General features: G+C 40.4%; 1 protein-coding gene across 1 annotated transcript in view; it reads right to left on the bottom strand.

The window, feature by feature from the left end:
* The window catches only part of RPS6KA2 (ribosomal protein S6 kinase A2), a 161100-nt gene extending 151340 nt beyond the window's left edge, over positions 1 to 9760 (bottom strand). The window contains exon 1 of the mRNA XM_009091505.4: positions 9058 to 9760. Within this exon, the coding sequence (XP_009089753.1) occupies positions 9058 to 9156 (99 nt within the window). The 5' untranslated portion in view covers positions 9157 to 9760. The remainder of the gene's footprint in view (positions 1 to 9057) is intronic.
* Positions 9761 to 19288: the final 9528 nt, after the last annotated feature.

Here is a 19288-nt window from a genome sequence, read left to right as displayed (position 1 = left end):
GTTATATTGGTGGAACAGGGGAAAGCAGGTGAATAAATAGTTTCCACTTTGCAGACAAAGTTCTGTGGCCCACCATCGTTATCAGCATTGCTGCTTGGAATATTATGTTGTGACATTAATTTTTCCGCAAAATTATGAAAAGAAAAAGTAGGTGGACTTGAAGTATGTTTTTAGTATGGATTCTTCAATTCCACAAATGCATAAAAACTTGAAATCATGGGGGGAAAAAACAAATATCTGCAACTGATTTTGGGAAACTGGTTTATCTCCAGCTCTGCTAACATGGGTGATTTGTTTTGTCTTGGATCAGTTTGTAGTTAACATGGCTTGCACAGCCGTCTTTTTTCAGACCAAAGTGCTTATCCTTTTGACATGACAGCTTGATTGAGCCCCAAAGCTAAGGATAATTCTCATTAAAACTTTTTAAGGGAGAAGGCAAAGCCTCCCCTCAATCCCCCTCAGCTTAGTTTGACCCAACTTCTGCTTTATTAGCTTTATGTATTTTCTGCCTTACAATTGCTAAAACTTCACCATGAACAAAAGAGGATTAAATAACAAAAATAGAACAGTATTATCATCACAAACCTGGACAACTTCATAGTGCTGGAGGGAATGAGAGGGATTAATTTATGCCTACTTCAATGGGGACTTTCTTGCCTTTACAAGACACAGCACTTTTCTGTGTGGACTCACATAACACACTTTCACCCATCTCTTCAGTAAGCCCAACCATGTGGTCTTCCTTTGGAAGTAGAATTTGAAGAGAAGTTGACAGAAGTAAGAGCTAAGATTAACTAGCACACTTTCCTTCCCTCCTTCTATGCCTATTTCACTGGTTGCCACATACAGTGAAGGTAATTCTCAAGGGTACAAGAATCTGAAAAACAAGAACAGATACATAATCTTCTCCATTCTTTCAAATTTAGGCACTGCAATGTGTTTGAAATCAGCCATATAATGCCAACACATGAAAATCATTTGCATTTTGAAAACATCTTGGTTTAGCTATCCTAATAGTGTTGATTTAACTGAATATTAAGGAGTTTGTTTTGGAACAAAAATAAGTGATTTTATTTGCCAGAAAAGAGCTTCAAGTTTTTATGACATAACAAAATGATATAAAAAAAACTTCTGAAGCATGTTTTACTTAACATCTGCACACACTAAATACTAAAAACTTCAAATCTAGTGCTATGAATTGGTCTTGAACTGCGCCACAGAAATAACCTAACATATAGGCTTGCTTTCAGATTCCTCTTTAGTAATAATTGCAATGCATAACCATACAGGGATAAAGTAGGAACTGAGCAGACTAGCAGCAGATCCAGCAGGGTTTCAGATATTTAGAGAGATGGCTTTTCAATTAACACCATTACAATTTTTAATTGCTCTCCCAGACATATTCTAAGCACAGAGATTGCATAATATAGGAAAGATTGCCATGGAGCTCTGCTGATGCAGAAGTTTAAGACTAAGATATCTTTCAGAGTCACAGAACCTGTCCACTAGTTGCTGGCAATGCGAAGGTAGAGAAAACAAAGTTGAAGTGATGTAGGATTTTCTTTGTTACTCACTAGAAAAAAGGAACAGAAATTTCAAGAAAAGAAAAAAAAATTCAAGAAAAGAAAAGAAATTTCAAGAAGAAAAGAAATTTCAAGAAGAAAAGAAAAGAAATTTCAAGAAATTTCAAGAAATTTCAAGAAAAGAAAAGAAAAGAAAAGAAATTTCAAGAAAAGAAAGAAGAAAGAAATTTCAAGAAAAGAAAAGAAAAGAAATTTCAAGAAAAGAAAGAAATTTCAAGAAAGAAAGAAATTTCAAGAAAAGAAAGAAAAGAATTTCCAAGAAAAGAAAGAATTTCAAGAAAAGAAAGAAATTTCAAGAAAGAAAAGAAAGAAATTTCAAGAAAGAAAAGAAATTTCAAGAATTTCAAGAAAAGAAAGAATTTCAAGAAAAGAAAAGAAATTTCAAGAAAGAAAAGAAATTTCAAGAAAAGAAAAGAAAAGAAAGACAAGAAAAGAAAAGAAAAGAAAGAAAAGAAAAGAAAAGAAAAGAAAAGAAAGAAAAGAAAAGAAAAGAAAAGAAAAGAAAAGAAAGAAAAGAAAAGAAAAGAAAAGAAATGATTAGAGATAAACCCACACAATCAGCTCACTCCCCCGTTTACTCACAATTATTTGAAGTAAAACTATTTACTGCTTTCTGACAGTCATACACAGGATCAGATTTGGCCCTGCAGGAGAGAGGTGTGGCACTCTTGGATTACATCTGGACTTTACATGAGTTCACCTGCTAAGGTTTAATGAGTCAAGTGTCATTTTGCCAATTAATATCATTACCTACCACCTGAAGGCACACTGGCAAACTCTGTCTTCCCTTCTTGCCTATGCACTGCTACACAATGTATAATAATACACTGCAATCTGAGGAAAAGGTTTTCTCCATTAGAAACTTTCTGGTTTTGTCTTCTGTTCTCTAAAAGTTTTGCATTTCCAGTACCCTGGAACTCCTGGCTCTCAGCTAGAAGAGAGATGTAAATTCTCCCACATCTCACAGTAAAGGCAGCTCTGCTGAAAGACTGAGACATTTCAAATACAGTACACTTCAAAGTAGTGAGAAAGACTGAACAGCAAAGGAGAACTGCTCCCTTCCAAGCCTTCCAAAGCCATGCTGTGGCCACCCCACCACCATCCATGCACTCACTAAGGAAATGTGCACCCCAACCTGTTTGCCTGGAAGGCACTTCCCTGCATGTGAATCATAGCTGTCATGCAAGGGCCTTGAATGGATGGAGCACTTGCTTGCTTCCTTACACATCCTCAGTCAGAAAGCTGTTTTCTAGGCAGATTTAGTAATCCCATTGCTCTTTTTCCTTTCCTGAAACTTTGTTCTCCAGGAAGCCAAACAGAAAGCTCTGTGTAGGAGCTGATGGTAACACACACGCACAGAGTGTGTCCTGTCTGCAGAACCAACTGCTGCTTCTCTGCAGAACTTGGAGACTTTATTAACAGCAAGCACTTTTATGGAATCCTTGCTGAACTGGGACAGTAGGTCCTGTTAAGTGAACAAAAGGAAATTACTAGAAAATATTTAGATGAAAAGTATTTGTACTTGAGTAACTGGCAAATCAACATAAAGGAGGGCTTTTGTTCTGATTTCTGTCTTACTTTAGAAATACTTCCAGTCACCTGTGATGACACAAATGCAGAAAGCACACACAAAAAGGAGTCTGAGACTAGCAGAAAAATGCATGAAGCAGATGCTATTAATAATGAAAATAGATGTAGGAGAGCTAAACCCTCTGAGAACGGACTTCTTGTGCCACAGGGTCAGACAGGTCATCATACTATGAGCTAAAACTTCAAATAAAATTACACTTGCATAAAGCTACATTACTGCAAATAAATGCTCAGCTGGCCACAGGTTCCAACCAGTCGCTGAGGTTCAGCTCCTCATCTCCTGTACACCCACACACAGATGCTCCAGGCACAGGGAACAGGGCACTACCTGGCTCAGAGCGTGGAAGGGCACTGCCCTCTCCCTTTCAGTCATTCCATCACTGGTTTGGAGGCATGTGGATCCCATCTGTGGATCAGACATCATCAGGACTCATGCCACAACCAAATGAAGATCTCTTCTGTTATATGATGATGCCATGCCCCTCCTCTATGCCCAAACATCCATGTACCCTGGCTGTGACCAGAGCCTGAGTTTAGTTGTATGATCTCTGTCAGAATTCATCTGACACCAGAGCCCATGGATCAGCTCTGTCAGCACTGGCTTGGATGCCAAATACCATCAGATCCAGGAATCATGCAGACACTGAGATGGTGGAAATGGAGCATAAAATGACAATTTGGATGGGTCTTTGGCAGGGTAGGGGCCTTTGAGATATAATTGATTTTTACAAGGGACAGCTAGCATCCAAAAAAGGAAGAGCTACTCCCTGACAATGTCACTGCAGCTGGGCCAGGGTCTTGCTCCTGGAAATCCCGAACTTTCAGAAAGGAGAAAAGACATTTTTCCCACCCTTCCAGAAAGACTGAGAGAAGGGACTTGAACTGTTTCCAAATATATAAAAATCATGCTGCAAAGAAAAGGAAAGCCCTTTTCACAGTTACAGTGGGGAGAATAAGAAGACACAGGCTTGAACTGCCTTAAGGAAACTTGTGTTAGATATTTGGAAAAACCTCAAGTGCTAGGGATAATGATGCAAAACATACCACATACAAAGGTTATGGGCATTTACCACTGGAGGCTTTCAATAAGAGGTTAGAAAAATGTCTTTGATGGAAGAGTTTAGATATAGCTGATGCTGCATAAGGAGGCAGAGGGGTCCAGATCCAGGGTTTTTAGATGCTTCCAGTCCCAACTTTCTGTGATTTTCCTGTGTAAAAGTTATCCCTACCTCTACCTGCCTAATTTTCCCTTTTTGTACCTCAGCAGTTAATTTGAGGCTTGTTGGAAGAAGCATGTATCAAGCCTGAGGCACATGAGACTTTATTTGGGATAAAGTCAGAAGCAGTTGGGGGAATTGAAAAAAATTCCTTCCTTAAGAAAATGTACACATATGAGTATTGCCCCCAAACTCAAGGTAAATAGGTAAAATAGTAACAAAGGACTTGAATATTTATCATAATTTTCCTTTTTCCAAATGGGAAATGCAAAGCACAAAGGTCTGAACCATCTGTAATGACACAGCAAGTTGTCAAAATGAGCCTAAAAATTGGATTTCCTGGCTCCTCAAGTGGCCTGTCTGAGGGACCACATGCTCCTCCTGCTCTTGCTGTCTCTCCCCTCCCTACCTCCCTTCCCCCCAGCAAACCATGACTACAAGACTACAAGAACTGCAGCATTTCCTCGTAAAAGTCTTGCCTGCAGCTGGGGCAAGTCAGACACTACAGCAGTGTCGGTGCCTTCTGCTGTAACAAGAACACACATCCAAAAGATGATCATTACCAGGGGGAAAAAAAGTGAAAACTAAAGCTGCCTCAGGACTTACACCTTGCAGAGATGTTCTTGGGCTGATAATCACCATCTCCTTTCTTTAACTTGCCTTTATTCTGGCTAACATTTGACAGAAACACTCTATTCCCCTACCAAGTGAGTAACCACAAAAGTAACAAAAAAGAATAAAGGACATACTGCTGATAAGGAACAGAACTGCTCTTTAAACAAGAGCAGAAGAATTCACAAGTGTTTGCAAGCAGAGCACTGCTGCTCCAGCCCACTGTGGATAAGGAGCAGTCAAGCTCAGCACTTTGAGGGCTCTGTCCTAAGGCTGCTGTAACTTTAGCTTGTAGGAAATCAGAATCAGAGCCTATGATCAGAACCAAAAATCTCTCATAACAAAGCACTACAAAGCCAGTGTCAGTACTTCTGCACTACTACTTTCAAGCCTGCATAGGCTCACTTCCATTTCCTACATGCCAGGGCTGGAACCCAAGGAGGACCCACACTTGAATCATCCACAGGAGATCCTGCCTCTCAAACTGACCATGCCAAGGCACACCAGGCTCCAAATTAATTCTGAATTAATTTCCAAGAACTCTGCTAGGCTCTAAGCCCCACACATAGATTAAACATAATTTGGATTCATCATTACCAGTAAGACTAAAAACTAATTAGAAGAATTAAAGTGGAAGAATAATGAATTAAAAATACATCAGCAACACAAAAGTCAGAAATGTCTGCAAAAAGAATAAAAGGAAATGTTTTAATTGGTTGTTTTCTCAAAAAAAAAAAAAATAAAAAGATGCTCCTGCATCATTGGAATAAATATTATCAAATTCTTTATAAGCTTAGGTATTTCCTAGCTTATTCCAATGGCGTATTCAAATTTTGATTTATAAATCAAGGGATATTGCTCACTGCCATAAGATGCATTCCACTGGGTCTCAAAGTCTTTAGCAGATCCCCACTGTGTGTACTTTATCCTGATGGTTTCACATTCATGTTCATCAACACTCAGCAAGAACCATAAACAAAGCCCTTTCTCAGATGCACACATGCAGTTCCCATTGACTTTGCTGGATTTTCAGCTGACTTCAATCAGAACTCTGTGCATGGAGAAGGGCAGAACTTGGCTCTGCACATTCAATAAAATTACATCACTAGATACCTTTTAAATGAAGGACAATGCAGGCCATACTGAAAAATAATATAAACGGAAACCCCTAAACTGTAGCCAAATAAATTCAAATTTCAGCCAGATTTTTCCAGAATAATAAAAAGGGCGTGAATTTTAGGCAAGATGAAATGAAACCCTAATACCATCTCATTTACCAGAGTGCACTCTGCCTCTTTTAGCAGGACAAAGTGTGAAACCCAGCTGTTTACACAAGGTGATCATCTTGTTGTTTCAGGTATAGCAATGACACTGGCATCTGAAATAATCATGTAAAGGTCAGGTTACAAGCAGTGATTGGCTAAGTCCTTTTCTGCAGCTGTATCCTGATCCTGTAAGCTACCACTCTCATTACAAGTGAATGTGAAGTGTAGAATACCACAGTAGAAAAAGTAATTAATCATTATATTAATAACTAATACTGTATTATTTTTGAATCTACTCTAATAGTGGTATTTTAAGCATATTAAATGCTTGAGCCCAGGAGTATCTATCTTAAACCCTTCAACCCTCCTTCCCAACTTGCCAAAAGAACAACATAACAAAAATCCCACACAACCTAGTAAAATCAGTTCCCTTCCAAATTTTAAATGACATTGTGCAACACAATTTCTGCCAGGTACATTAGCTAATGCACACTAAGCAAAGCAGTGCCCCATGTGTTTTTTCCAAATTTCTCTGTTTTACTTTTACTCATTCCATGATGTAACAATCTGTATCTTTTTACTGCATCTTTAAAAATATCTACCTATTAGGATGAAGAATATTCCCACTTCTAAAAAAACCATCTAACAGGCTTCCTCACACGTTCTGTTTGTCTGGTAAGCCCTTGTTAGCCTGCAATTACAAATTTATACACAGAAGTACTCAAGGATGAGAACCGCAGAGAAGACTTGATGTTCATGTTTGGCCATCGCCCCTGCCCAAAGAAGTAACATTTCTGATGATTTTCACACTTAAATAGCAGAACAGATTTTATGAATAATTTTTTCTTCATAGCTGGAACAGCCCCTACTCTCCACTGCATTATAATACTGAGTCACTTTGCATCAAGTTGGTCATTACTGACAAGCCAGGGAAGAAAAGAGGGGAGTGGATGAAATGCTCTGAAGCTGCATGGGCAACAGGATAAATATCAGGCTGCATCTTGAAGCAAATTATTTCAAATCAGGAAAAAAAATAATTACAATACAACTCACATAAGGGAAAACTATTTGATAATTATTGAGAAAGTCCAGCAAATCCAACCCTGGTGGTCAAAGGGATTGCCAAGACTTTTTCATTTTTTTTTTTTTTGGTAAGTGAAACAGGAGTCTAGCCTGCTACAAGTGCTGAGTCGTACTGGTCATTGACACTGGATTATCCAGTAAGTGAAATAGTTAGTATGGTGCAATCTGTTTCTCCCCAACTATGGCTCTGTCAAATGAGTAGTTATGAGGTCTGCTGGGGCTCTGCTCATTCCAAAACAACTCCCCTCCTAACATCCCATCCTCACACTGGCGACCTGTGAAGACACTCATTTGTCTCAGAACTCCTTCAAGTAACTCCAGGTCTACTTGTCTCTGTTGGAGCACGAGCTTAGAGAATTTACAATGTGTTACAATGAACATTCATTCTAGCTTAAGCTCTGTGATTCTGGCTACACAATCAGGAAAGGAAAGGTATCCCCATCTCTCCCCTCAGTCCTCCTGGGATGTGACTGTTCCAAGGAGGGAGTTACTAGTTTATTTTAAACGCATAGCATGACTGTTTGATGATGAAAATAAAAACTTACATGATCATTTTTCAAGAAAGTTGATTTTAAATAGTTAGGAAAGAAAATAAAAACCAACCAAACACACAGGTGAAAGACTTGGCTTTTCAGCATGCCCTGTTTAAGCAATGACACATGAAGAACTTTATGTTCAAACAATTACCTGGAGCTTTAAATAGGACACTAAGGGAATAACATTTCAAAACGTATTCACACAGCATAAGACTAATCCTCCTCCTGGGAGTACCAGTGCAAATCAGAGTAACTCCTCAGAGGTCAATTGAAGTACACCAGTACAAAATAAATGTGAGACAGAAGGGAATCAGGCCCCATCTACCTCTACATTAATGCAGAGGTTGCAGATGATCTGCAATGGTAAAGTGAACAACATAAATATAACTGACATCTATTCAATGGATCTCACATCCTGCCGACTATTCACAGCTCCAAATACAGGGCTGAAGAACAATGGTTTGAGGAAGGCAGGCAGAAATCCGGGTTCTAACCCATTCACACATTCCAATTTGCTAATACTCCTACTTGAACTGCCTTCATCTCCCCACACTGCTAAATCATGCAGGGTTTAATTGACATTGTCCCCCCTGCTCCTAACAAACAACTTCTCCTAAAACAAAGTAAATAAAAAATACCAGGAGAGAGATATGGGAGAGAAGATAAATGCAAAAAATATGTGCAAACATGAGAACTTTTGGAGAAATAATCAAGAGAATCCCTGTCTAACACACCACATATATATGAAAAGCACTAGCAAACTGATTAATTATTTGGAAACCTAGCACTAAGAAAGAATGGTACACATGCAGGGGAAGACTAAAATATGAGGCTATTTCAAACTACGGTGCCATTTGTGCTAATTTAAGTGGATCTGTAATTATTTCCTACAACTTCATGATGTCCTGAACCAGCTTCCTCCTCCCCTGCAAGGCTGATAAAAGGACTCTTGGCAACACACTAAATATATTATGCAATGTATCGAATACTACCGAGAAAAAGCACTGAATTACGCTGAAACAAAGAACATTGGGTGCGAATATCACCACCTCCAGGGAAGGAGCACCTTTAACTACTTATCACATCAGTAAATGCAGGCGTTCTCTTGTACCTCTGCTACCTGCACCTAACCGCGTTTGCTACATGTAACAAAGTTAAGGGGGAATTTTACCTCAAATCTACTCAGGCTCGAGCTCTTTGACCGAGACTTCTTGCGGAGATAGACGGAGAAGAAGCGGCGCACTGTGAACTTCTTCATGTTCATGTCCATCGCCCTGTCCCAGCCGCGGCGCGGAGCACGAAGGAGCGGCGGCGCCGGCGGAGAAAGCTAGCGCATCCCGATTGCCCCCTATTTATATCCACAGGCAGGAGATCCTCCGAAGTGCCTGGTTTTGTTCATCGAGCCGGACACAGCGAGGTCCCTGCCGGAGCCGGGGCAGCCCGGAGCCAGCTGCCGGCTCCTCGGAGCATGAAGGCACTGCGCTCCCTCCCGCTCCGCTCTGTTTACATCGCGGTGCGGCGAGCCCAACTCTGTCCCCGCCGCCTCTCCCCGCTCGCCTTCGGTCCCACTACGCCCAATCAGGCTGGGCTGAGGCTGCACGCAGAATCAGCGCCGGCAGATGACAGCTCCTGCGTCCCAGGCGTAGCAGGTTTCAGACAAATATTGGATGTGTCTATTGCTTTGCGCTCCCTCTCCTCTCAGTCAGGCTCTTTCAATTTCCTGCTTTCTGAATCACATGGGGAATAGGCACATGCTGCACTTCTGTTTTTAGCTCAGAATTCAGACGCTGCTATAATTACTGAGGGCTGTGGTGGTCAGATCCGAGAAGAAATCGGCTCCCCAGTGAGAGTCGCTCCTGGAAGAAATCTGAAAGATGTCGTGCCCCCACTGCCAGAATAGAAGGGTTTGAATCTCCTTTTATTCCGGGGAGTATGCAAAATAGCACTGTGCCCCCCCCCCCCCCCCGAAATTGAAAAGCTCACCATATCCTGTTCACAATCACCCGCCTGCTTTACATTGAAACACCCAACACTGGCACGGCTCTGAAAATAGAAAGCACAATCTAAATGGTAAGTATTACTATTCTTATTGTACTACAGCAGGGAGCTACAGCCCTTCTAGGAGGTTAAGTATGTACATCTATTTACGGGCTGTAATTTTGAGCTGCAAGGCAAGCATGCAGACTTACAGCTGCACCCCCACCTCCCCGCAACAAAATCACATTTTTCAGCTGTTCTTCAAAAACTAATGAATCTCAGTGTGTTCCAGAGACCAAAGAGCTTTCTCTGCCTATTGCATGCACTTCAGGCTCTTTTTCCATGGCAGCCTTTCCTTTCTGGCTACCAAGGAGCACCTAGACATGCCTTTCTCCCATAACCTCGGACATCACTACAGCCTGAGAAGACTTGGAGGTTAAATGACAACACCTCTCAAGACCATCAGCTCTAAAAGAGAGGTGTGGTTTGCTTTACTTGCATATCTGGGCTATGAAATGCCTTGGCTAGCAATGCCACTTAATTTCTGCTTTTTTCTCAGGTTCTCTGTCCTATTCTTCTGCCTAAAGGTCACCATGGTCTATATGCACCCAAAGAAGCATTAAAAAGAAAAAAGAGTATTTTGGCATTTATGGTTTAATTAAAAAGGAGGCTGGATTGGAATGGCTGCCATTAGTGCTGGGCTCTATAATCTCATAGAGCCTGACTCTGCTGTGCCTGGATCCTGGTGCTACCCCAGCCCAAGGTGACTGTTTCACAGTGACAGTCTGGATAGTCTGCTTCTTCCTTATTCTCTCAGCACACCTTCTGATTGCTTCTCTAATCCTCTTGGTTTGCAACAAAAATACCTTTGGGGGATGCTTTCACTGTGCTGCCCCAGTGTAAGCTGTGTCAAGCCTTAGGAGCCTTTTGCCATTACAGTTCCCTTGTTTTCCCAACTAAAGATCCTGGAGCAGGCAAGCGTCCAAGAAGAAAACCCTAGGTATATATAGGTAACCCTCTACACAGGCAAAACAATGAACAGGTTAAAAGGCAATTTATTTGGTCAATGCCAAAATTACTTGCTGATGCAGCCTCTCTGGTCAAGTTTTGTGTCTCCTCACAACCTTGCTGCAGTAAAATCTGCAGTGCCACAAAGGCCTCAGGCACTCAGCTGATTACTTGACCTGCCCCTCACCTGTCCTGACACACCACACTGCTCCTGCTGCTGCTGCTACTTCTGTGCTGCATTTTCCCTGGCAAAGAGGTGTCCTGGCACAAGCTGGACCAGGCTTTGTGCTGGCAATGACTTTTGGCAGCCTCACACATTCCCACCTGTGGAAGCCACTTGAGCCTTAAAGAGCAAACAAGTCCAGGGTGAGGTGCCTGAGCCCTTCCTGTCACAGGTACACCCCTGGTCACTGGCTTCTTTATTAATGCAGAGAAGATGACAGTTTCCCATCTTTGAATACACAGGCTGTGTGCAGTAACAAGAAGTATATGAGTGTCTATTACCATTACCCTGGCAGATTTATCACAACATTCCCTTCTCATTACATCCCTGGTGATTTCACATACAGGGACATGCATTCACCATTAAATGTGCCGGCACTGTAATAAACTTTCAATAAAATCACACAGGCCATGACTTAATACCTAACTATCAGGTACACTTATTACATTCAGAATTTTTTTCTTTACCACAAAAATAATTTATTATTTTTTTTAATCCATCACAATGTATTGGCAAGTTATTGTCCACATCAAAGCAGAAACTAACCTTGTATGCTAAAGGTTAGACTATAACACTGAGCAGCATGCCCAGGGATAGGAAGTAACTCTCTTACATCCCTGACATGACACAGGCAGAGAAATAGGCATGCTCCTCGTATTTTCTTATTCTGCTTTCAGACAGGTGATTAGGGATTAAATGCAGAAGGATAACCAACCACCTTCCCTCTGCTAGGCAGCAGAGCAGCAGAGATATTACAGAATATATTCCAACTTTTGCAAAAAAGCAAAAGCAATTGAGATGCACAATTTACATTAAAATGTATATTAAAAATACAAATGCAGAAATTAAACAGAATACATTTGCATGCAAATATAAAGCATAGGGATAGATATGTGAAAAGCAAATTCTACTACCATTCCATGTGAATGCTTCAAGACATTGAGCTTTTCTTCAGAAAAACAAATAAGAGATATCAAAAACATTATCTGAAACTTTCATGTAAGTCAGACAATAACTACTTTCCACACTGATTCTAATAAAAAGGTGCAAGCCAAAAAATAAATTCACTTACATTGGAACATTCAGCATAACATTTATAAACACACTACTGTCAGATCAATTTACAATGTGAAATATTAACCACACTTAGAAATTCATGTCTTTAAATTATTTCTCTTCTCTGAGCAATTTTAACTGCTGAGGACCTTGATGGAGGAAAAAAAATCTCCAAATGTCTCCATTTAAGACAACAATAGACAACAAAAATGGTGGAGGGGACATATGACCTATGGGCATCAACCAGTAATACTCATCTGTATTCTGAAATATGCTTTTTAAAACTAGAATCATATATGCTGTAACACAAAATAAATAAATACAATATCATGGCTGCCCCTCCTCCCAGTGAGGTTAATAGCAAAATAAAGTTTATTTCAGCTGGAAAAAGGCTTAAAAAAACCCCAAACCAAAAAGCTCATAGCCAAGATTCAAGAGAAACTCTCCAACAGGAATCACCACAATAAGATATTACATAGTCTGGGTTAGAATTTTTAAAAGATAAAAGGAGAATTCCCAATTACTTGTAAAGAAAGGCAAAGGTCCTTTCCTCATGTGTCCAGACCATACCAAGAGTGGGAACAGACTGAAGGACCCAGGCTTAGAAAATTAACAGGGGGCAGCACAACAGCCTGAGCAGCACCCCAGTGAGAAGGATGCCAGTAGCCAATGCCAGATGAGTCATCACTTTCTAAATGATAGAACATGCAAGTCCAAGATATCTACCACAAACTGGAAGATATAATTACCAAGGGAAATTTTGTATTACTGTATTACACAGAACATCAGGCCCCATGTTGAAATTAGGCCTTCTGGTTTTTTTTATGTGAATCAACAATTTATGAGCAAATCCAGAATGACTCTGCTACCTGAGTAAATTTAGCCATCACTTTAAAAGTAAAAACTATGAATTGATAGTGTCTTCCTTGCAAATGCAATCAGTATTACCAATCCTCCCTCAGTAAGTCCATCAGAAAGACAGAAAAACATCCAGAGAGAAATAAGAAAGCATCAGAAGCAGAGACACCACAGACAGAACAAATAAGATTATCAGAACACAACATGCAGAGAAAAGGAAAATGAGACTCCCACCACAGAGGCCCAAGAGACGATGCTACAGAAAAGGTGAATTATGCAGTGCCATTTATGCTCTCATCAAAGAAACTCAGGAGCAAGAGCAGATGTTTCCAAGGGACACCAATCAGCTGAATGAGGAACACTTTCCCCCGTGGTTAGATTGCACATGACTCTTTCAGGGACTGCTGCTTCCTCCTCTTGAATGCTGGACAAATTGCCATATGGCTTTTGTTTCCTCAATGAATACGTAAGGTGGCTGTTTTTCTACTGATGTTTCTTTCAATAACATGGATGGGCTTTGCCCAAAGAAGTACTTGGGCTTTGCTGTCATGGCATCAGTGTAGGTCTCAGCCTTTCCAGCTGCTGTACAGAGCTAAGTACCTTATCCTGTTGAGCACACACTCACTTCACTGGAGCTTTCTCTCTCAAAAAGGCACACTGCCCTGCCAGCACTGCAGGATACAGGCAGTGACTTACCATCTCTTACCAAACCAGCACTGACAAGTGACCAACCACGTTAGCTGGATCATGATACAAGGGAAGAGGTAGGAAAGAAAGTGCTTTTCCCCCTTTCTCTCTCCTCCTGGCTGTGTATCACAAGCTTCAGTAATTTTGATCCTTTTCTGTATATGTGTTATTCCAGTGGAGGTGCAGCCCCTTCAGCCACCGTGCAAATAAAATCACTGCTCAGAAGGAAGGAGAAAGGAAAGTCATACATCTTGTCTAACTGGGTCTGACAAACTGGCAGGACACAGGCTCCTTGGACACATCTTCTCTAATCCCAAGAGAAACGTAACAGCCCTACAATGCCTGTTTAATCTTGCACTTGTAAGCTCAAGTCAAAAGCAGAGAATCTCTTAAACCTGCATCTATGTAATTCCCTTGTTGCTAAAAGCATCACACAACACTGGCAATGGTATGAAGAGTAACTAGTGTAAATGGAAGTGCATCAGCCACAGAAGAGTGACTTTAAAAAGACCTGTTTTGCTTGATATGGTGATAGTCCACTTAGTGGATTCCATTCAACACTTTTAAACATTCCTAAAAATGGGCATCAAAATAAGTTCTGGATAGATTTGAAATCAGTATTTTGCAGAGATGCAAGTAGCTTAGATGGAGACAAAAGTCCTGAACAGTTTTCAATAGACTACATCAACAGTAAGACTTAAAGAAAAAAATCAGACACTTGCATTAAGAAGGTGAGCCATCTCTGTGCCATGCTGGAGCAGAACAATCATATAATAGCTTGAGTTGGAAGGGACCCACAAAGATTGTTGAGTCCAGGTCCTGGCCTTGCATATGACAGCTCCAAGAGCTCCACCATGTGCCTGAGAGCATTGTCCAAACACTTACTGTACTCTCTAAGGCTGGTGCTGTGACCCCTTCCCTGAGGAGCCTGTTCCAGTGCCCAGCCACCCTCTGGCTGACAAACCTTTTCCTAATAAACAAGCTCAATCTCCCCTGACACAGCTTCCTACCACTGAGGTCTCCTTGGTTCAGTTGCCTAAAGATCTTCCTGAATCCTTCCTAAGCACCCACCAGTCACATGCTTATAGTCTTACTTTCAGACTACCAAATGAGCTGCACTATGAGGACATGTGGCTTGTTCTTATTTGTGCAGGGAGACCCAGGTGTGCTGCAGAAATAATGGTTCCAGAAATAAGAAAACAATATTTGATTGAGCTTTCACCAGATGACAGACATTTTAACTCCCACAAAAGCATCTTGTGTTAGTGCTGGAGCATCAGATTGGCAAGTGTCACAGCTGCTGTATTGACTGCTCCCATATGTGCTTTGCTTCTCACAGGCTCAGGGGGACGTGCAGCAGCTTCACTGGCCACTCACACGTCAGTCAGCTGTGGGCTGCTTTTAGGATGGAAATTACGACATCTAGCAATCTGAACAGCAGAGTATCAGCCTCAATTCTCTTTTTTTTTTCTTTTTAGAGGTGTCACTGAGCATTTTACTTTATTGGCTGATAATATATACTGGTCTTGCTGGATTCTGGTGGCTTAGATAGTAATGTAAGACAAAGAACCCAAAAATCCAATTTCCTTCATATTACATAAGCTTCTACTCCAACATGAAGGAGATTGCCGAAGATACAATTCTGCTTTCTTTCCTTTGGACAATCAGACAGTCCCACTGTTCTCCTATAAAGGCCTGGAAGTTTTCTGGAAGGAAGGATGATAACTGAAGTATGAACGGTCTTACCACATGAATATTTATGATTATCACTTTGAGTGAACATTATACAATAGAAAATTGGATGGAAGAACTTCATTATGCACAGCATATGTTTACTGTTTATTCAGACTAGCTGTGAACAATATTAAAAAGACAGGCATTTGTCAAAAATCTGCTAATAGGCAATTTTCCCTTAACAGGCTCTGAAAGATATCCTACACCTAACAGGAAAAATAGAGCATGGAACATTTATTGCAGCACCCATTTCTACTTCTAATAATCATTGACAGAGCAAGCTGACACTAAAGTGAGCAGAAAACCCAGACCACTGTTTGCCATTGAAACTCTGGGAAACAGAAAAGTATATAATGGGGCTTGCAAATTATTTATTATTTATTCAGCAAAGTACCAGTTTAGGTAAAATTTTTCTCTTTATAATTTAATAAAACCACACACATAAGGTACAAAAGTTAACAAGGTATATAAAAACATCATATTTAGTTGAACTGAGTGACCTGAAATAATGTTCTTCTTTTATATCTGAAACTGTTTGTATGACCTTGAAGAACCTTAAACTCTCCAGCTATTCCTAGCTCCAGGGCTTGTACAAAATCCAGCCACATTCTGCATCCTTTATCAGAATGGGGGTCCTTTATCCTTTATCAGATGGGGGTTGCACCATTTTCCTCTTATTCTTCCCAACTGGCATCTCCTGTCCCCAGTGAAGAAAATACCTCCTGGTATTTTCAGCTAGGAAGGAGACAAATTGCACTCTGACAGGTAGGAATGTAAACTCAGGACCCTAAAGGTTTGCACCTGAACTGCAACACAGAGAAAGAACTCTGCTTCAAATCTCCGTCCATAAAATGGGGCTGGAATATTCTGCAACTGCATGACAGCTCTTTCAGAGAAAACACAATGATTGATATTATGGGTTTCACAGCTGAAATTGTAGTTGAAGGCTGTCACACATTTGCTAGATTTATTTACAGAAAGAGATTACTGTGAGTAATATCAAAGAATAAACCAATGGGACATGCAAATTTACATTGGTAGGCATTATATCTAGCAGGACAAATGACACATGGAATATTTTCAAAATATATTACCAACCTAACACACCGGAAATTTGGCTGAAGGTTGCATGAATACCTACTGCATGCTAAACACAACAAAAATGAGATTTGTAAATTAAAAAATCATTAATCACTCTTGAAATCTTCAGCATTAATTTCCTTCTTGTTGGTCTTCTGTGGCTTTTTTGACAAATTTTGAAGGACCGCTTTAAATTAATGTAGTGACAGCACTTAACTCCAGATTACAGGCACATCTATCCCTGCCTGCTTTTGAAACAGAAGCTGAAGAAAGCATCAGAGAAAAAAAAAAGGTCTAAATTCTGTGTCTAATACAGCAACTCAGGAAGTGTGAAACTGGAAAAAATACAGTATCATTTTACCCCTCAAAAAGTTAGTTAGCTTCCATTGCTGTTCACCAAGACACATAATGATACATAATGATTTCTTAATTCACTGAGAACAGTGTAGCCCAAGGTCCTGTATTACTGCTGAAAAGTAAAGAAAGACACCATAAAATGTCTCGGTTTAGGACTAATTGTTGTCACAAGACTGCACTAGTATTTGGATATATTTAGTATGTTAGACGACCATTTCCTTATTTAATTGCAGATACACAAAGTATCACCTTCTCTTAAGTGTAGTGTCACTTCTCTCACTGAAGTCACCAGCAAGTGCATGAGGTTCTTCCTGCATAACTGAGCCTGCCCACACTGGAAGTGAATCTTCCTTGCTGATGCATCATCAGATATCTGCAAGAAATTTCAACATCTTGTGTATGTCTTCCTACTCATCTAACAAGTGTGCAAAATTAGTTATAAAGAGCATATGTGGAATATTCATCCACATCCAAATTCTTGATTAACCTAATGGACAAAAAAAAAAGAAAGGCAACTCATCATATTAAGTCATTTTGATCCTTTGACATCTTTCTGTGTATCTCATATATCTTTTCAAATCCTGAAACAACCCTAACATGAGATATACAGAGGAATAGCCAACACTATGTATAACACAAGACAAAGGACAAAGCAAGAATCTAACTCCCCATATGCACAACACAAAAATGACAGTTTTATCTCTTTTTGTAACTAGGGATTACAGTCTGCAATTAATTGCTTCAATATATGGGGATATACATATGCTTCAATATACAGGGAAGATGTACAGTTGTGGCCAAGATGATATAAGACGCCTCCCAAGTGATACTGTCTACCAAAATACAGTGACATTCTTCAAACAAAATGAAACATCTTTTAACACACAACAAGAATATTAAATTCATCATTTCACTCCCAATGCTGATGTTTGACTCCAATATTTTTTCTTTAACCAATCAAAAATCCTGCAAGAACCACTTCCCTTTGAACCATAAACTTCTGTTAATGTCACAAAGCAGCCATCTCAAATGCATAAAGTTTGCAGTATACTGTGTGATCATGTGAATCACACAACCTTTGCCCTAATACACTACTGGGATCTGGTTTCATATTCTGATGCTTCCTTTAACATCTGAAACACTTGAAATCTTACTGTGATGTAGGGCAGAGCGTCTACCAATTAGGAGGCTGAGATTGTTCTTTTGCTTCAACTCCCAAAAGAGAAAATAGATGTGTATGTCAGATAGGAGGAACAAACAATGCAACTACTACACAGACTTGTAATAAGGTTCTCCCTCCCATCATCACAGGAAAAAGAGAATTTGCACAGCTTCCTAAAAGCTTTTCCAGGGCATCTTAGTCTAGCTGGGCTGTTTAGGAACTGCAAGCAAGGACATCAAGGAGCATTTCAAAAAGGCACAGCAGAACCTTGCTATTGTATGCCTTGGGGACTGAAAAACACTTTATTTTTTTTTTCCACCGTGATTTTATTATGTTCTTAATATTTACGTAGTTAGTTGCTTCCTTAATTCCAGAGTCCTCTCCTCGTCTCTTCTTACTTCCTACTCCCCAGGTCTTCTCTTCAAACGCATGACTCACTCCTCTTAACTCAAGAAAGTTTAAATAATTAAAATATCAATTTTTAAAAAATTTAAAAAGCAAAACTTGAGCTTGAAAAGAGGATTTCTTCCCGATACTTGAGTTTTAGGCAATATTTTATGGCATGTCTCTGGACTTCAGATGATCCAAAAACGTGCAAGAAGAAATAAGAGACAACAAATCAGAAAGGGCTATTCAAGGGGCTGTACCTGTTATGTAGTATCATTTAACATGGTACCAGATGGAAAGAAATCCTTTTAGCACCGTGACTGAATTTTGAAGCATTGCTGTGTGTCTTTGAGCACACAAAGTTTTAAAATCTATTGGCTTCTGGAGTCATAGTGTTACATGGGAAACATCAGAGTTGAAACATGCAGCTGTGTCACCAGTGGTGTCTCCCATGGCTCAGTGTTGGGGCTAATCCTGTTTAATATCTTTATTGATGATCGGGATGAGGGGATTGAGCGCACCCCCACCAAGTTTGCATCAAATGACACCAACTCAAGGGGGAGTGCTGACCTGTGGCACTGCTAAAGGCTTTGGGACAAGTGGTTGGAAAGCTGCCCAGTGGAAAAGGACCTTGGGGGTGCTGGTGGGCAGCCAGCTGGACATGAGCCAGAGTGTGCCCAGGTGGCAGAAAGGCAATGGCATCCAGGCTTGTATGAAGAATAGTGTGACCAGCAGGATGAGGGCAGTGCTTTGCACTTGGCCCTGGTGAGGCTGCACCTCAAATCCTGTGTTCAGGATTTGGGCAAGAAAGACATTGAGGTGCTGCAGTGAGTCCAAAGAAGGGCAGCAGAGCTGTAAAAGGGTTAGGAACCC

This window comes from Serinus canaria, chromosome 3 (assembly GCF_022539315.1).
Source record: "Serinus canaria isolate serCan28SL12 chromosome 3, serCan2020, whole genome shotgun sequence".
Taxonomy (NCBI): domain Eukaryota; kingdom Metazoa; phylum Chordata; class Aves; order Passeriformes; family Fringillidae; genus Serinus; species Serinus canaria.
Note: the sequence above shows the minus strand (reverse complement) of the source record. Positions and strands in the feature narration are given on the sequence as shown.